Raw genomic sequence first — 19335 nt, 5'->3', positions numbered from 1 at the left:
ATCGCATGTAAAACAAATCAGCGCATTTTGTAAGAAATATACACAGGATGATTCAAAATTAAGGATAAAAATCAGAAATGTATTTTGTGGGATGTTTTCGATTAACGCGTTTGTAATACGGAACAGCGGAAGAAATATAGCTTATACCTTCGAGATAAAAATAATCATGCATCCAATTGTGAAGTCACAGAGCTACCGCTGTCTGTTTGAATTTTAATAAAATAGATTTTGCTATTATGAAATCTGTTTTAGATTTCATTATAAGAAAATACACATTAGTTATCTACAATGAAATTAAAATAGACTATGTTGCCATTATCAAAGTTCTACAATATATTATAGTATAGTAGTTCGGTACCGAACTACTGCGCTCAACTTAGCCACTGCTTATAGGCGATATGTAGCTATCATGTTTGATTGAAACGTGAGTTCATGTTTATATAATTATTTTATTGCTTATACTTGATTAAGACGTTTTCTAATGACGTATTAATATTCGCTGATATGCGTTTAAGATGTTCCTTTCCGATAAAGTGAAGCAAGTTTCAGCTGAATATTACACAACGCAATAGCAAATTGAATGAGAAAATATCTATATATGACCCAAAAACAGCCCACAAGTTTCGAGATCTGCTTGCAAACTACCTCTGTTACGTGGCATTCATCGGTTGCGAGTAGTGGATTATTAGTATTCAAGTGGGATGTCCTTGGCCAGTATAACAATTATAACAATCGGTCATTAGTGCAAGTTATTTAAGATCGTTCTTAAGTGCATTTGCGATGAGTTTTCAAGAACAAAGATTTTCGAAATTGGGCACAGCACATTCAGAAACCTGGCTACGAGCAGGAAATCAAATAGCAGCTTCTCTCCCCCCCCCCTCCCCCCCACCATGAGCACAGCCAAGGAAAGCTAGGTAACAAAGATCGAATGTGAAATGCGTGATTTTTTTTTTTTTTTTTTTGATCTGGAAAGATTATTCATCAAAATTTTTACTCGCAAGGTCATCTTGTAAGACTTTTTTTTTTTTTTTTACATCAAGACGTTTCAAGATAGTAGGAGATAAACCTATAACGAACGAACTGAAAAAAAATAGTGGCTACTAGTTACCTTAGCATGACAATGCACCAGCTCACTCGACTTTAATCGTACGCAGGTTTCTATATGCAGTCACAAGCCATAAAAAAATAGATACTATTAAATTGTGTGATGAGTTAGATACTAAAGTAGCTAACTCATCTTGAAGATGAGTTAGCTACTTTCATGGTCTTTTTCTTGCTGCTAACTGGGATACCAAAGGGGACATATACACTATGTCCCCTTTGGTATATACGCATAGTATTGTTGTGAAGTGTAGTAATGAATGAATAGGTTTCTGGCAGAAGTGAAAGGAAAAACCGAAGGCCTAGAAAGAGTAACAAATCAAAATAAATAAAAAATGAAACGAATCATTTTCACTTCTTGATTTAATAGGTTTAGCGATGAGATTTCTAACGAACTCAATAATATGTTTGCTGTGGCCAGGATTTCAAAATTCAACAATTATAATTAAAATAATTATATGCATAAATATAATTATTTATATTTTAGACTACTTATATTAGACTACTTTATAGTCTAAAATAAAATGTTAGACTATAAAGTAGTGTGTATTGATCCTAAATTGCTAATGTGTAATATTTATGAATAAAAATGAAAGAAAAGAATCATTATTCAGAGTTTGTATCTATTCAATTTCACAATTAGTCCTCTCAAATTAGTCCATAGATTATGAGGAGAGAAACTGTACGTACTTTACTCATTGCTTTACAGAGTACTAATTATCAGAAAGATTAACAGAACAATGGATGTAGGTCAGACAATAATTTTCAGTAAGAAATAAACTCATCAAAGCAAATATTTTATTAATAAACTACACGCTACTTCCTTTCACTGTATAAATTATAAATTACAGGGCAATGTATTGTTTCAAGTAACGATTGTGGTTGTTGGGCGATGACAAAGAACATTTTGTAAGTTACAATTTAAATCACTTAGTACGCTATGCCCCCAGAAGACTGATACTTAAGGTGGATACAGTATCGGTAAAGGAAAAAACAACAAAAAGATTTGCATTTTAGTGCAGCGAAGCCGTTGTTTGTTCTTGTTTTAAGAAAGCCATTCATTTAAGCTTCAACAATGGATTATGTGTTATGTTGATGTTCACGCTAATACCATAACTAACCTCTTAAGCTATCCGCACTTCGTGACATGTTCTGTCTCCCCCTTTATTTTCCGTCTTCATGGCTAAAAAACCATCAATAAAACCTCTGGCTGCAAAACAGACACCCTTCCCTAAGTATGGTAGTTATTTAAGACACAAAGAAGCTCTTATTAACCTATTGCCGTAGCCGATGGATAGTCGGGCTGGTCCTGTAACCTATCGTGCAAACGGTGGCAGATAGGTCATTGAAACAGAAGTCCATCATTAGCCTCGATAAACCAACAGGGGTAAGTAATAATTGTCTGTAATAGACGGTGAATCGTGTGCTATAATTTTTTGGTCAGTGAAAATTTGCAGGGAGATCGTGAGAGGGGCGTTCAGAAAATAAATATAGTGGGTCGAAACATTGTAAATATATCGCAGGTGTGAGAACTTGGCAACAAAATATTAGGCTAGCTGGGCACTGGACAACAGAAACAAATGGTTGCAAGCTTGTACAGATAATGGATTACTACATGGGAGTAAAAATGATGGACACTGGGCGTCAATCGTTCCGCATGTCCTTCATTAGTGTTGAAGTGTTTATATCCGATACGGACAAGAGCGGAGAAGTGATGAGTTATCCATTACACATATAGTAGCCAATGAATGTTCCTTTTTGTTTCTATTCATTTATAAATTTGATCAAACATGGGTTATTGATAACGAAGTTTAACAATCGCACAATGCAACTTTATCCAAATACAGTATGTCTTTTTTTTTTTTTTTTTTGGCAATATAGCAGCGCTGATAAAAGATTATTATGTAGTTGTAAAACCTGCTTCAGATACCTACCGTTTTTCTTTCTTTCTTTCTTCTTCTTATCATAGATTCTTTACAAATGTAGTAAAGCAAATGAACTTTACAAACAACAAACAGAAACACATATCAGTGCTTCTGTTTGTTTCTTTGTTTGTATTCATTTGTTTCTATTGCTCATTCTTCTCTGAATGCCTATCATTTAGAACTTTTTTGTGCTAATCTCGCCCCATCAAAAAGTTGTAAATATGCAGTATACTAAGGGTTCATTAAAGTCAACATATTGGCCTGCTTGTCAAGAGTGGGCAGCGTCTCCTCATTGGTGAATAGATCTAAAGTGGTTGCGTAGGCTTCTGTGGAGATAGCACATTTTAGAAATATATTATCAGGTATTAAACCACAAAAAACTTTTCCCTTAGTAAACCAAATGTGAAAAAGTTCCACATTTGGTTTACTAAGGGGAAAAGATTCCTTATAATGCTAATTTTTAACTTAGCAATGGCAGTGATGCACTATAAGTTTACGACATTTCTTAAGTGAATTCACTTAAAAAAAGATTAGATAATCCAGAAATCTCGTTTTAGAGAATAAATAAGAATTTTTTTTTCAAGCTGCTTCAGTTTTATGGGCATGTTCGAAAGTACTGAGCAGCTACTGTTTATATTCAGCCACACTGTACACCTCTCATGGTCACGACTGTTGCTGCTATCTGCACGCCACACGTACAGCAAATAAATGGATGGTAACTACATTTTCGTATCTCCTTATGTTGTACAGCTGTAATGTGTGCGTGCATATACATTCTGATGCAAAAATTATTTGCATCGGTTTTGGAAGACTGTACACAAGCAAGGAATAAAGACAAAGGAAATACTAATTTTATAACTGCATACAATACTGGAGATCGACGGAGTGTTTAAGAGTTAACTGACTTTCAACAAGGTGATATCGTCATCAAACTGTATTAGTCATCAAAATCAGCGCATCCAAAATTGACTGTGGAGTACGCCATTACAAGTTGGAAACGTAATATGACAAAATTAAATTAAAAAAAAAAAAGAGACAACATTGCTGAAAACAGCTTACCGTTCTTATCATTGTGTATCACTGGATTCTCTCAGCGTTCCAGACGTCAACATCTGTAGTGTTTTATGTCAGAAATGGTATGCTAGCTGCTCAGCCAACCAAGCTAGCAGATTTAATAGGAAAAATAAGATTTGACCAAATCTCATTATTTTAACAGTCGAACATTTCATTTCCAACAGTCCAAATCTCTGGAAATATGACGTGTTTTCTACGGTGGCTTCCAAAAAAAAGTTATTTATCACAGCCTATTGCCTCATCTGTTAAAAGTGATGGTGTCAGTGCTATGATATGGGGATGCTTCTGGTATGGACTAGAACGCTTGCCATAGTGCTGGAAAATTGAACCATTATGTGGCATATATTGTCGCTTTCAAATTAACCAAATCGGTGATCCATCACATAATTTACTGTCCCAAAAGTGTCTAAAAATCTAAATAACATTAACTCTTGACTAAAACATTCATTACCCGATTCGACAACCTTATGTTGCTTCAAAGTACCTTAGATGACATATCATCGCTGCAAAACTAGTCACAAGCCTATATTCAAATCTCATTATTTTGATGTTGCAGATTATATCTACTAGCTTGGTTGGCTGAGCGGATAGCGTACCATTCTCTAACCAAGAAGCTGTGGGTTCTAATCCTAACGTGGGCATTAATGTTTACGAATGTCTTCAGGTGTAGACGGATTACACTGATCGGTGTGAGATCACTACCGTACTTAATGAAGGCTTGAATATTTCTTTAAAAAAGTTCCATTTTTGGTTTTTAGAACAGGGTTCCCAATTATCTAGCATTTAGTCGTTCGACGAAAATAATACTAATACTAATGTACTATACGTTGGCGGACTTTCGTGGGTAGGATTCGCATCAAAACAAGTAATAATAATAATTTTTTTCAATACATGTTATTGAATTTTCTCTTAAAGTTATTCTGAATATGAATTGTAACTTGCATTATATCAGTACTATGAACTATCCGAAAAACTTTCAATAGTCAACAATTACTAACACGAAACGTCATTGACTAGTTTAGTGGCTCATTTGGTAGAGACCAACTGCACACGGAATTTGATCATTGCTAGCTAGTTTCAAAGAACAATTAACTCTCTTTACCTGCGATCTAAGGTCCATCTATAGAAATTCAATGAAAATAATTTTATCGACAAATTGAAATATTACATAAATAAATTCAAGATTTGTCACTGATTAATTTTTTCCATAATTCAATGTTGTAGAAAAAATATTCCATAAAAAAGAGGAAAAAGACTAAAAAGAAATATTCACTAGCACAAACAGAAATTGGCCATGATATTTCTCTATCAGAAAACAAGAATATTTGCATTTCTTGATATTACTGATATTACTAAATCACGTGTTTTTTTTAACATAAGGAAGTATGTTAAAAAACACGTGATTTAGTGCCTCGTTTGTATTTAGAAAGCTAAGCACAACAAGTTTTCACATGAAAATTATGTTAAAATATTAAAAGCCATACTTAATTTAAACGTTATTTATTAGAAAAGTGATTTCGAGTAAGGTTATTTTTGCATATAAGTGAAGAAGGAATGCATTCCCCCTATTAAGAATTCTGTCGATTTCCATTAGAAATTTCTATCGAAAACTATTTCTAAATCCATAATGCTCTTCACCAATACTGCGTAAGAGCAATACAGGAAGCTATCTTCGGGAGAAATCAATTAATGATTTATTAATTGATTGTAACCATAATGATTGACAATTAAATATTTAATATCAAATAACCTCAAACATTATTCTTATAGTAATGACACTCCCCAATATCAAAAGAAATGCCTCGTCTGAATGTATAAATCTTATAACTGTTTGTGTGTATTTTTTCAATAAAATTTCAAGGCGTCATCGTTATTACAAAAGGTAAAATAAAAAAGTGTCACTTGACGGTTAAAAAAACTAATTTGGATTTAATTTTATAAACAAACTATCAAAGATACAACGATTCAAATAACTTTTGTCACTATAAAAATGTATCTAAAAAAAATCATGCGAAGTTTTGATTCGCGTTTAGAAAGAGCGAATGGAGATTAAAAAAGTGTGCTCACGTGCATTTTCGTGAGCGAATGAATGAGAGAGAGAGAGAAAGAGGGAGAGAGCATGGGCATATGTGTCATTTTAGTGCTGTAGACCTCATTATAGATAAATTCAGAAGAAGAAGGCAAAAAAAAAAATCCTTCAGATAAATTCAAAGTGACATGTCTGATTTAGTTTTATTTTACTTATTTTTATTCTTTATTTTCTATTTATTTATTTCTTTATCACACAGAAGTATAAATTTTCGCTTTGATGTGTAATTACTGATTTCATAGGCGATACGTCATTTGAATCAAAAGGGGAATGCAAAATTCGCAGAGAAAGTCCTTTTATTTTTCGGCTAAACACCGTCAAAGCTCATTCCGATACACGAATATTCCTCTGGGTAGAAAACCTAACAATGATGTTCTGTTGGTGAGCGAGAGAAATCATCCTGTTAATTTACGTTAGTTCTCCTGCGAGGAAATGTTTTATCAGGTGAAAATTTTATATGCCAATCAGAATAAAATTGTCTCAGAGTTGTCTAAAAGAAGTTTAAATAAAGAACAACGGTATTTCAGTCACATAATTAGAGAAACGGAAGGATCTCTTAAAAAAAAACTTAGTATGATGGTTTCTGAAAAAAATGATGGAATCTCTTTGTCCGCGGAGTATTCTGTGCTACCAATATTCATAAAATCATGATATAATAAAGCAGCTATATCTATGATTGCTTAAAATTTAAACAGGCCGAAAATTTTATATTGATAAAGGCGATATTATTTCTGTCAGTTGTTTTCTCAAAGGATGTATCAAACTGGTGTTTTCTTACGTTATTCCTTTATTGCAGTGGAAAATAATGCATCTTGCTAAATGTTCTTCAGTTCATGGATTTGTCGACATGTACTGTCTCAAGTATTACTTTCTGTTACAGAAAGAAAAAGAAGAAGAAGGGAAAAAAAAAACGGATATCTCTGCTGATGTATTTAACAGAAGTCATTAAGGGAAAGAAACTTTATTATTATTTTTTCATTCCCAGATCACAATTGCAAAATAAATCTTATTCGTATACACTTTGTATGATATTGCTGAATTGTAATATAACGTTCATAAAATATTTTCTTTATTCATTACAACACTAGGAACTTATCAAACTAACGATAATGTTAAGGGATTACTTCTTTTGTATTAATATGAAAAAAAAAAAAGAAGAAAATAGAAAACATATATAGAGAGTATATTTTAAAATTTTATATTGTCGTTGAAAGTGCATTTTTTAAAAAAAATTGCATTATTTATTTATCACTAGTAACGAGAGTATTTTTGAAAGGGTGGAAGGGATTACTGCAATATTTAAAGTCAATGCTAAACGTTTCCCACTTACTGGCAATACATAGTTGTTAATTAATCGAAAAATCAGCACATATAATACATGAAACAAATTCGTTTCAGAAGTTTTAACTAAGGTGAAGTATTATGCATCTGTTAAAGGAAGAAACAGTCGATGCCATATAGCAGGATTGGATTATTCACTAACAATATTCAAAAGTAAGAATTGTTCAGGTGATTAATCGCTCACTTGTGATGTGCCGCGTAGGAAGATGATGCGAAAAGTTTGCAGAAATAAAGCAATATGTCATATACAGAAAAGGTCCCAGATTGGATACAAAGAATCCAGAGTGGAAATGCGATATTGGAATTAGTAATAGTAATGCAAAATACCAATACTGTGAAGAACGGACTTGACTCGCTGCCATTTACAATAGCAGCATCATTTATAGAGAAAAATAATACGGTGTTCTATAATATAAACGTGGTACTACATTTCTTTATAAATATATTACACTATACTATTATACAGTAGAACAATCACAGATAAAGCATGTTACTTCCATACGGCTCTTATACTGTTTTTTTTCTTCTCTTCTTATTTATTTCCCCATAGAAACAAGAGTTAGAAATTCAGCAGCAGTCTTTGAGGTAAATAAGTTTTACCAAATGGAAGACCGAGGCAGGCACTATGAATTGTGAGATACCAGTAATAAGAGGACAATAAGGGAATTGATAGCAATTAGGACTGACCTTGAAGATATTATAGCTACAACAGGCAGACTATCCAGAAGAATACAAGTAATTTATAGACATAGTATACTGAACTCATAGTCTTAGTTCGATCGTCATTTCAAACACAACATAATATTCGTTCCTGTCCAAGAACTAGGGGTCAGTTCGCACTGCTGCAGTTGACATATAACATTTACGTATTATGGACTAAAAAAACTATCTGGAGTAAGCGTATAGTGATGAAACTTCCATACAGCAAAGGTTCATTGATAGAGTTATGGGGTTTTATTATTTTTTTGGTTTAGGTTGGGAGTATCAATGTCTGTGTCCTACGATATTATGACCTTCTCGGAAAGACATTTACATTTATACACTGAGAAAAGACTAGAATTCTAACATTTTTTCAACGTGTATGCTAAAATACCGCATAGCCCAACAGGTGTTTGAACTGCTGGATTTGAAGCGCCAGATGTAGAGAAATCAGCCTTGTCTCGCACAAAACCCGAACCCTACTGAGTCTTGTCGAAGTATCGTGTTAGGTCGCACCCAGTGATCAGTTATCACGGGCCTTGCAAGGGAAGGGGAGGAATATTTCTGAGCCTACAACGAGGAAATTAATGGAGTATATACCCCTAAGGATTGAAGCTGTAATTACCGCCGAAGGCAGTCCGAACCGCTATTAAGGGTTGCCATAAATATGTCTTTTACCACTGAACTACCACGGCAACTGAAGAGTATGAAAATACATTTTAACCACCCCAAACCAATTAAGCATTATTTCCAATGCAATATCACTATACGCAATATCTATATACTGGAAATAACATAGAACAGAATGATAAAACAATTGAAGGGGTGACTAAAAATTCATATCATTTCTCATATTTTATCCGGTTCCTATAATGCTATTAGATATGGCTATATTTAACATTTTCAACTTCCCCCCCCCTAGTAAAGTGGTGTCGCTAATACATTAGGATCCTGAGACTTTTTTGCACTTCATATAAATATGAGTGAGTTTGACCTACACCGAAATTCGAGCTTATTTGTTTATTTGCTTTCTGATTTTACAGAAGGATTCTCGAATCCTGATCGATTTGACGATCCTCGGAAAAAAAAAAAAAAAAAACTGTCGACGTCAGGATCAGCATCTTTAATACGATTTGTACATTTTTTCTTTTTTATTCCATAAATGCAATTATTCATTTGTTAATGGAAAAAATTAGAAGAACATTTGGCAAATGGTATCTTATTATTGAAACAGATTATACGCATAGAGACGCATAGAAGATTTGTAAGACTGAGAGCAAACTTAAAATTTCTCCTCCTCCAGCTCAATATTTGGTTCTGGCAGAGACCAGACAAGCTACTTCCACAAAACAGTCACTGCTTATATACATTTTCACTTACAGTACTGTGTGTACTGTATAGACGCAGAATAATATGGTTGTCGATTATTCTGTACGAGTACTCGTCCGGCTCAATTAGTTTATGATACAGTGACTATTAGCTCTCAACAAATTTAGTATAACTTGAGCAGATACGTGGATTTTATATTATTCATGAAGCGTGTATATGTCACTTTTATTATTAAACACGGAATTTTTTGGCATTAGCTTACTATCTTAACCCCACGTAACATTGATGTATTATGGGATTTGCAACCTTTCGTCTGTGGGTTTGATTATAAGTTTATGTTTTATATATATCATGCAATGAGCACATTGCTATTCTTGATAACGTTTTTATGCTTTTCTGCTTCTACGCATGTTAACTGTGTGCAGTTTAGATGTATAAAAAAAGACAGCGCTACAGTGAAAGGTACAAAAAAAAGATGAAAAAAAAAAAGAAAAGAAATACGTGATGAATCGAGATTAAAAAAACATTCATGTGTTATCGCGGCAAGGATGTTGAACAACACACGGTCATCTTTCAAGGTCATCTCACTGACTAATGACATTCATATTTTATAATATAGAGCAATATCATTCGAAAAGTATTCGAAAAGCAGTTTTTAAAAGGACATCTCTTCAACCAAATATTGTGATCCTCAATTTTGCAGGACACAAATCCATGAGGAAGGGAGCTAATGTCCTCAGGTGCTTATCAAGAGCTCTCATACAGCCAAATAACTTGTTGCAGAAGGGGGGAATCGTAGTTCATAACATCACTGATATCTAAAGTCGGTTTTTCTTTCGATATCAGTTACATCACCGATATCGAAAGATCAATCCTTTGAAACTAGTATTTTAATTTAAAATATATTTACGCATTCAGATTATTATGCTCTCATTTAAACAGCATATAGGAAGACGAATAATGTAGAGATCTTGATGATGATTTTATATATTATATTTATACAAGATATCATAGACAAACAGGAAACTTGATCTAGCTTGACACACAATATGTGTGTGCGTGTGAGGGCGCGCGCAAAAAGTTGATAGTAGGTTAAACTACATTGCTTACATACAGTACAAAAGTCTTAAAATTGCATTAAATGCAGTTTCTAGCTTATCTAATCCTTCGTTCGTCGAACTGCAGCCTATTGGATAGGGAAAGTGTACAGTAGGTCATATTAAAATATGAATGACACTAAACTATAGGTTTTCAGCCTTACTGAATAAGAGGAAAGGAATTATTTTAAATATTTTTAACTTAAGAGCCACAAAACTCCACTTTTATGAAAAAATAACCATTAAAGTGGATGGGATGTTTATATTTATGCCGAGCCCCCCTCATATCGGCAAGCACCAAGCAGAATCTCATGTGCCGTATTCTTAAATCCTATCTTTAATACGACGAATGTAACATGATGATGAACAGAATATGTTATGCTTCTTTGAAAGATCATTTAATCTTGAAGATAACTTCTGAATTTGCTCTCTATCGGAAGTTTATATGAATTATTGAATAAATAAATAATAAAAGATATCCATCAACGTCTTTTATTCCACCAAGAGTAGGAGAAGGCATTTAAAACTAATTATTTAAAAATGGGGACAGCCAGTCTCTACCCTTAGCCACTCATAGAGAGCTATCTGTGAGTGACTAAGGGCTTGTTGAGCTGAAAGTTACTACTTTATTAAAAATAGTTGTAGACTTAAATTTTGTAAAGATTCAAAGTGTATCAGCATAGTCGCATAACATGTTTTGACTAGTTTTACTCCACTAAAATAGATCGATAAGATAGATTTTTACTTTGTTTTATTGGAGGGCGGCAAAAATTCGTAAAACTGTACGGCTGAGACACAGTTTTGCCAATTTTTGCCGCCGTCCAAACTAGCAGCTCCTATGCATTACCTTAGTTGCGTGGGTTACGACAGCCGTGGTCATGTCTTAATTTATTTACGTGGTTTTAATTCTAGCTTTTACGCGATCAAGAATAGGCAACATGGGGATTCTGTGGCTTTGAAAATGACAGAAGCTGCGCCGTCCGGGCAGCTCATGTAGGAGAAGACCAAGGCATGCTTTGCCTGTCTCTTAGATGTCGTTTATTTTGCTTTATCTTAGTCTACTGATTAAACCTTGCACTTTGTCGCAAACATACGTTATTTATGTTGCTGATATTTATCACGGGAACCAAACTTTCCAGTGATAAAAATCATCAAAGTGGAGTCGCAACATTTGATTGAAATAAATGTGTAAAGGTTTTTTAATGTCTTTTAAACAAAATTATAAAATCTAAAACAAAATCCTTAAAAATGCAAATCATTATGCATGATTAAATATCTGTAGCCTTTTTGGTAGACTTGATTTGCACATGCGCACTTTCGATTTTCATACAGAAAATTAGCTTGAATTATGCTTAAATTCGAGCAAAGTTTTAATTTGCGTGAATTTTTTCAGGAAAGACGCAAAAAAGGACATATTTAATAAAATACGCAAAAAATTGAACCTTGTTGGCTTCTATTTCATTTATGTTAAGAAATTTCAAAGAAAAAGAAATTTCTTCTAAGAAAGTATCTGCGCTTTGAAGTATTTTGCTAACTATATTGTATAGTTTTGCTAACTATATTGTAAATTCTACTTCAGTGAAGCCAAATGGCTCCAGGCACGTGACTCATCTTTACTGAATGAAATTCTCCCGACAAGTGAGATTTTTGGCAAATTAGTGGAGTCCGGTTAAGGCCTCCAGAACGGAAGCGTCCCCCAGACAAAAGAAACGGAACGCAGAATTGCATGAATATATATTTCTTTAGCGAGTAACATTTAAGGGTACGTCATCGAACAGGTTTTGCAGATATTAATTAACTTTTCTGAAAACGCGCGCGCGCGCGCGCGCGCGTGTGTGTGTGTGTGTGTGTGTGTGTGTGCGCGCGCGCGCGTAATATATATATATATATATATATATATATATATATATATATATATATATATATATATATATATATATATATATATATATATATATATAAGCATTTTGTGCTACTAAAAGTTAAAACCATTAAAAGAAATAACAAAGAGATAGCGAACTGCCTAAATGACAAAGCGAAGAAAAAGGTACATGAGATACGGAACATGGAACGTTTAAAAGTCTACATCATGGAAAAGAAAACGAATTAATAGATGATTTTAAAAAATCAAGATTGGATCTGTTAGCAGTCACAGAAACAAAAAAGAAAGATCAAGGTTGCCAGAAAATGAAAGATGGGTATATACTTTTCTATTCAAGGGTAAACGTAAACCCAAGAGAATGGGGAAAACAAGGGGTAGCTTGCATAATTAAATCAGATCTCAAAGAATATATTACTAAATGGCAACTAATAAACGAACGGTTGTTGACAATCACTATTGATTTTAAATCAGACAACCAATTAGAGGAATTTTGCTTTTAAGCGTTCCGGGAAAATTATATGCCCGTATTTTAGAAGCGAGGTTTAGGAATCAAATAGAGGATACACTGGATGAAATGCAATATGGCTTTCGAAAAAATAGAAGCACGCAGGATCTTATCTTCAGTCTTAGACAAATATCAGAGAAAATATTGGAATATGGAAAAGAACTACATTCATGTTTTATAGATTTTGAAAAGGCCTTTGACCGAGTTTCCAGACACTTAATATGACAAACATTAAAGAAAAACAAGATACAAGATAACTTGGTAACAGCCATACAAAGCCTCTACAAAAGTAATAGAAATTATGTAAGAACCTGTAATAACAGATCAAAAGAATTTGAAACAAATGTAGGAGTGAGGCAAGGCTGTATCCTCATCCCTCTTCTCTTCATCATAGTAATGGATGAAATTTTAAAGGCATGCCAAACAAAAACAAAAAAGTTCCACCTAGGATACAAGAAACTGAAAGAAACCAGAATTTCGCGCATGGCTTTTGCAGATGATGTAGTGATTCTAGCAAATACAGCTGAAGACTTGCAGTACAATATCAACATTTGGTATGAAGAAACAAAGAAAAGAAATATGACCATAAATATAAATAAAACTAAAACAATGATCATATCTAGAAATCAACAAAAACACATAATAAAAATAGAGAATCATCAACTGGAACAAGTCTACTCCTTTAAATACTTGGGATCATATATACAAGAAGATGGTAGACTAGACAGAGAAATTAACAACAGGATAAGAGGGGGAACAAAGCTATTCTATGCAATGAAAGGCCCACTCCTAGATAAGAAAGAAGTCACCCGGAATACCAAAATGGCAGTGTACCGTTCAGTGTTTCTACCAACATTAACATACAGTTGTGAGTCTTGATGTTTAACAACAGGAAACACAAATAAACTACAAACAATTGAAATGAAATATCTCAGGAAAGTGGCACAAAAACAAGACTAGACCGAATAAGAAATCAACCATAAGAGACAGCCTTCAAGTTGTACCTCTGAATCAATTCATAACACAAGCCCAAATGAGATGGTTTGGACATCTTAATCAAATGGAATAAGAAAGAATAGCAAAAACTGTATGCGAAAGCCAGAAAATAGGAAAAAGAAACATAGGCAGACCCAGGAAAGGTTGGCAAAAGGGAATTAAAGAAGAATTGGAAAAGAAGGGAATTAACTGGAAAGAAGCAAAACAACAAACCTTGGACAGGGCATGGAAATCTCTTTGGCAAAATCTCGACGCTTAAAAGCTTAAGAGATCACAGACAAAGAAGAAGAAAAAGTCTTTACAAGTTTTTCTTGGAAAAAAAAATACTTTATGTAATTTCCACAGCATAAAACAGAAATTTCGTTTTTAGATTGTTTGTTCTAATCTGTGTATATATTGAAATATTTGCAATGTTTGAGGTCATGTTCAGCCCTGAGCACTCCGATACTGATCTCCTATCCACTGCCAAAAACGTTTTTGACTAATGTTCCTTCCTTTATTAAGTAAACATAACAAAGACTGAATATGATATATGAATCCAGTTAAGATGCTTGTAATTGAAATGCATTTATAGACCTGCCTGAGAAAAATTTTGTTCAATCTTTCGTGTGTGTGTGTGTGTGTGTGTGTGTGTGTTCAACTAGTGAAATTAACCTATTATTTCATCTGTCTACAGTAGTTTTACCCGTACATGTTCATTATTTAACCTATAGCATCTTTATAGTTATTTCTGATCAATGTCACTACTGATTCGGTGAATATTTCATTAAGTATCAACTAAGCTGATTTTGAAGACTAAATCCTCTAAGTTAGCTGTCAATGGGTTGATTTCAAATGAAATGTCGCGTGTGAATACCCTTTCAACTTATTTCAACTTCGTTCTAATTAAAAACATTTCTTGGGAAACGAACTGTTTGTCTGCACACAATGAAGAGTTTTATTTACTTGCTTCTTATTTTTTATGAGATAACTTTCAGGCGCTTTTCAGTAGCCTCAAAATAGTTCAGATACTAACATCAGCTAGTATAAGCCTTCACAAGGAAAGTTGTGACGCCAACTTCCTGAGTTCGTTACTTAGACATTGTGTGTACAAAGACGATGATAAATGCTTTGATCGACGCTACACTGGAACTCCACATCAGGCTATGCGTATCAATAGAATATTATTTTCTTACCTGCATGTGTGCATGTGTATGTACGCTAAGCTCTCGATAAACGTTCAACTAGCACCTTAAGATAACACCATCAGCTCCCTTGACGAAGAGCTACACATTCCAGAACAAACGACCACAACAAAGGTGAGGAACGCTTCGATGCCATCGGTCACTTACCTGCAAGAGAAGAAAATCAACCATTAGCTTCTTATTTATGGCGACAGCAACGGGTCAAGCAGGATCATTGGCTCATTCAATCAACTCAATCACTGACCTCCGTATGACCGTCTCTTAGGGTGCCTCACCTTCACCTTGAAGCAGGGTCAGGAAGCGGGCTGGCCCGAGAGCTTCTACGTCAGATACTAATGGGGTGGTTAATACTGCCATTAATAATTGGGCCAGGACAGGCAACCAACGACGGATTAATGCTAGAGGTGAGGGGTGAAAAAGTATCCCTTCACGGACTACGCCCTTGCTATGACCTGCAAAGATGACTTAAGGCATCTTTCGGCCGCCCGCGGGACAGGACAGAAAACAAATGGCCGTAGACAAGGGCGGGAAATTACTAATTAGTCTCGTACGAGTGTACGTAGCATTTCTTTTCTCTGTTTCCTAATTATTAATTAACTTTTTCTGTCTGTCTATGTATTTTGCTCCTCTCTTCTGATTTGGTGGGGTGCAGAGTAAAAAAGTGTATATGAAGGTGTTGTAATAGACATCTTTGTGACCTTGTTCTACACCTACGGGATCTTACCGACATAACTCTTTTATCTGTCCCATGGGCCTCCTGTCATTTAATGGAGGTGAAAGAGGGCTCAGTAGATGAGTTTTTATCTTTTAACAAAGAAGGTCCTATTGACAGCGACATCTGGCATCGCAAACACTCATCCTTTATCTGCACTTTAAACAGCATATATTAATAGCCTATAAATAGCTTATAAGAGAATTCTCTGACTGAATGAGCCATGATCTACAAAGAAAATTGGGGGAACAGAATATCATTATCTATTTCCTCTTTCTATTAAAATTGAATATTAATAAATGAGAGAATTCCAATTAATTCAGCTGTCTGCTTAGATCTCTCTCTCTCTCTCTCTCTCTCCCCGCAAATCATACAGAGCAGCATAATACAAGAAAATCAACGAACTATTATATATACCCGTAAAAGTGAAATTGCTTCTGTATATATCAAAATGCTCCTTATTTATAGCGCATTTTTTTTTCGAAATCAATCAAGTGACTTATATCATGGGCAACATTAATTAAAAGAACCATAATCAGTATAGTTTATACGGTATGGAGCAAAAAAAAGTACTGAACTTGTAGTTTTATTCATTACTTTTTTTTTGCCAGCCATACTGTATTTCGGGTGAAATGTAAAAATCCCACATTGCATTTAAAACAGTAGTTTACAATTCTCAAATGAGTAATTTAAAAACGATATTATTATATTTTAGGCCTGTGTAGCTCAGTGGAAGTGACGCTTGCATCCTCTGCGCTTGGCCACTCAAAATTAGACCTAGGTTCGAGTCTAGTCGCCGACTGGAGGAACTTTTTCTGTCTATCTTCGACCGGTTCCCAAGTTAGTCGATCTCTGACACGGGCAAGCGGGTTTTTCGTCCCGTAAACTCAAGAAAATCGACCGTAGTACCCACATTATTTCAAACAATAACATATCCTGTTAGGGTTAGGCACCAAGAGATGGCAGAACTTTTGCTAGTCTCTTCATCAGTAGCCACCTATAATTAGTGATAAACATGGGCCATCTATCTCTGATTGGCTACCGATGGAGATTGAACTGCCCACTCAGTCTCCAAAAGCTAGATAGGGTATAAAGGCCTCGCCTACTCCCTATTACGGAATAAAAAGCGTTAGCTGATTTTTTTTTTCTTTCATAAAAAGGACCATGTAATTCTGTTTTAAGAACGCTATTAGGCTAATAGTTAAATATGGAACAGTTAGTGGTTACATTATTTTTATATATATGTTACTAATTATGCCACCTTGGTTGGCCAGCGGCCGGCGTATTTGTTCTACAGCAAAAGCTGCGGTTTCGAATCCTGTCTTGGACATGGATGTTTGTGTTGTCCTTCATTCATACACACATTCATACATACAAATATATACTCTCCCAAGATGGGTTACGTGGGAGAAGTATATCCAACCGTTCCCCTATTAGTGGGGAGAGCCCTTCCACAGCAGTAGCAAGAGAGTTCAGAGGCCAGATACAATACAGTTACTAATTAATAGTTATTATATGTCAAATAATATATATATTTTTTAATATTTTGCTGTATCTTTCAGAAAAAGTTTAAAAATTAGCAAAGAAAAGTACTGGAAATGTCGAGAAAAATGTAGCGAGAACTAACCTACTGTACATTTATTTCCCATATACATAGTAAATGTGAGAGCCAAAAGGCTCTTACAGGCATCTACACCAATGTAGGATTCAAATCTACTAATTATTGATCGAAAGTGGAGGTGCTATCCACTTGGCTAAACTCATTAGCATAGTGCTGAAAGAATGAAAACATGTATTTTTTCAGCACTATGTATTCTTTCTTCATTCTGATTGATTTTGTTAAAGGATTGATTGATTAATTTTAGTTGTTGTTGATGATGGTGGTGGTTGGTTGCATTCCACACAATCTCAGAGCGATAGCTCTGGTGCTTTTACAACGATTTTACTACTTCATTTTCTTCATAGATAACGTTCACGTGATTGACATTCTTGCATGTAGCGATGCAACTGAAATATAGTATAGTTCTGCTTTCAGTGTGAAATTGATTAATACTGATGAAACTAATGCAGCTGTAATGGGACATACAAGAGAATGAAATCCGAAGCTAAAAGTTACCGAACATCTATTTGGTACGCTAAAAATCCGTTGGAATTGGTAGCATGGGATGCGGAAAAACCAAAACATTAGCATATGCTAGCCCGGTTGTCGAATCTCGCACTGGTTACGGATTTTGGGGTTGTTTTTAGGTGGGAGATGAATTTCATGGCCTGGAATGAAATCACCTCTCCGTTTACTGGAGGCTCGAAATAGCTTCAAAAAGTTCCATGTTTGGAACATAAGTCAAAAACTCTGGGAGAGAGAGAAGGGTTTCTGGATTATGTAAAACATATATATATATATATATTACATTATATATATTTATTATTCACATAATATATATCCATGTTTGGAACATAAGTCAAAAACTCTGGGAGAGAGAGAAGGGTTGCTGGATTATGTAAAACATATATATATATATATATATATATATATATATATATATATATATATATATATATATATATATATATATATATATATATATATATATATATATATAATGTTCTTTTCGAGGCGTTATCTCTAGTGTTGGGTTGATAAATTCATTACAATATTAATAACTGTGGGAAAATATCTCAATTTTTAAAGATATCACTTATTGCGATATTATATGTTCCGTATCACATACGGCATATACTTGAACATTATCTTATTTATCATTCCTATTTCTTGATTATTATATTTCCACAAACATGTTAAGATAACGATAAATTTAAAAAAAAATCACTCCATTTATATGTTCACTCTGTGCTCCAAATGCTCAAATCACAAACTAAATCTTGGCACTGTAATTGCTGAAAACAAAGTGTCGCAGTCTCAAAATGTTACTTTCTATTTAAACGGATGGTTGACCCAGCGTTACGATAAGTGTGGATGCAAACGCAGTTACTTCTTATTTACCGTAAATATTAAAATAACACGCAAGCAATGTAAGTATCATATTTGTACGGTGGCAGTAAAATACTAAGAATGACCCGCAATCTATAATTATTAAATTATTTAAAAAATATTTACAAATCTTTATTATAAATAAATGCCATGGTAGCAAGCCAATAGACACCATCACATAAGAGTAAACGAAAAACTAACACAATAACCAATTAAGATTAAATGAATATACTTGACTTGATAAGGAATGATGTTTGAATCATTATGAAGTATTTTAGTTTATAAGAAATTATGCACTGCGTTTAAGATGGACTGCTCAGCACATCCAACGCTCATTCAAATAATACGCAACATATGATTCTAAACCAGTGCTAGATTTAAAATGTCTCCTTACTGATGTTGACGTAGGACT

The 19335-nt window shown here is 34.1% G+C and overlaps 1 protein-coding gene across 5 annotated transcripts in view; it reads right to left on the bottom strand.

Moving 5' to 3' along the window:
• Nucleotides 1–19335, bottom strand: part of LOC150092705 (uncharacterized) — a 583346-nt gene that overhangs the window by 360347 nt on the left and 203664 nt on the right. For 4 of the 5 annotated variants that reach the window (XM_090414335.1, XM_090414343.1, XM_090414336.1 and 1 more), the window contains exon 2: nt 15214–15369. The exons of the other annotated variant lie outside the window; for it this stretch is intronic. In XM_090414335.1, coding sequence (XP_090270461.1) covers nt 15214–15227 — 14 coding nt within the window. In that variant the 5' untranslated portion in view covers nt 15228–15369. The remainder of the gene's footprint in view (nt 1–15213; nt 15370–19335) is intronic. 5 annotated transcript variants of the gene reach the window in all.

Source organism: Typopeltis vanoorti, chromosome 25, assembly GCF_054136105.1.
Source record: "Typopeltis vanoorti isolate ZY-2024b chromosome 25, IOZ_Tvanoo_1.0, whole genome shotgun sequence".
NCBI classification, from domain to species: Eukaryota; Metazoa; Arthropoda; class Arachnida; order Uropygi; family Thelyphonidae; genus Typopeltis; species Typopeltis vanoorti.
Note: the sequence above shows the minus strand (reverse complement) of the source record. Positions and strands in the feature narration are given on the sequence as shown.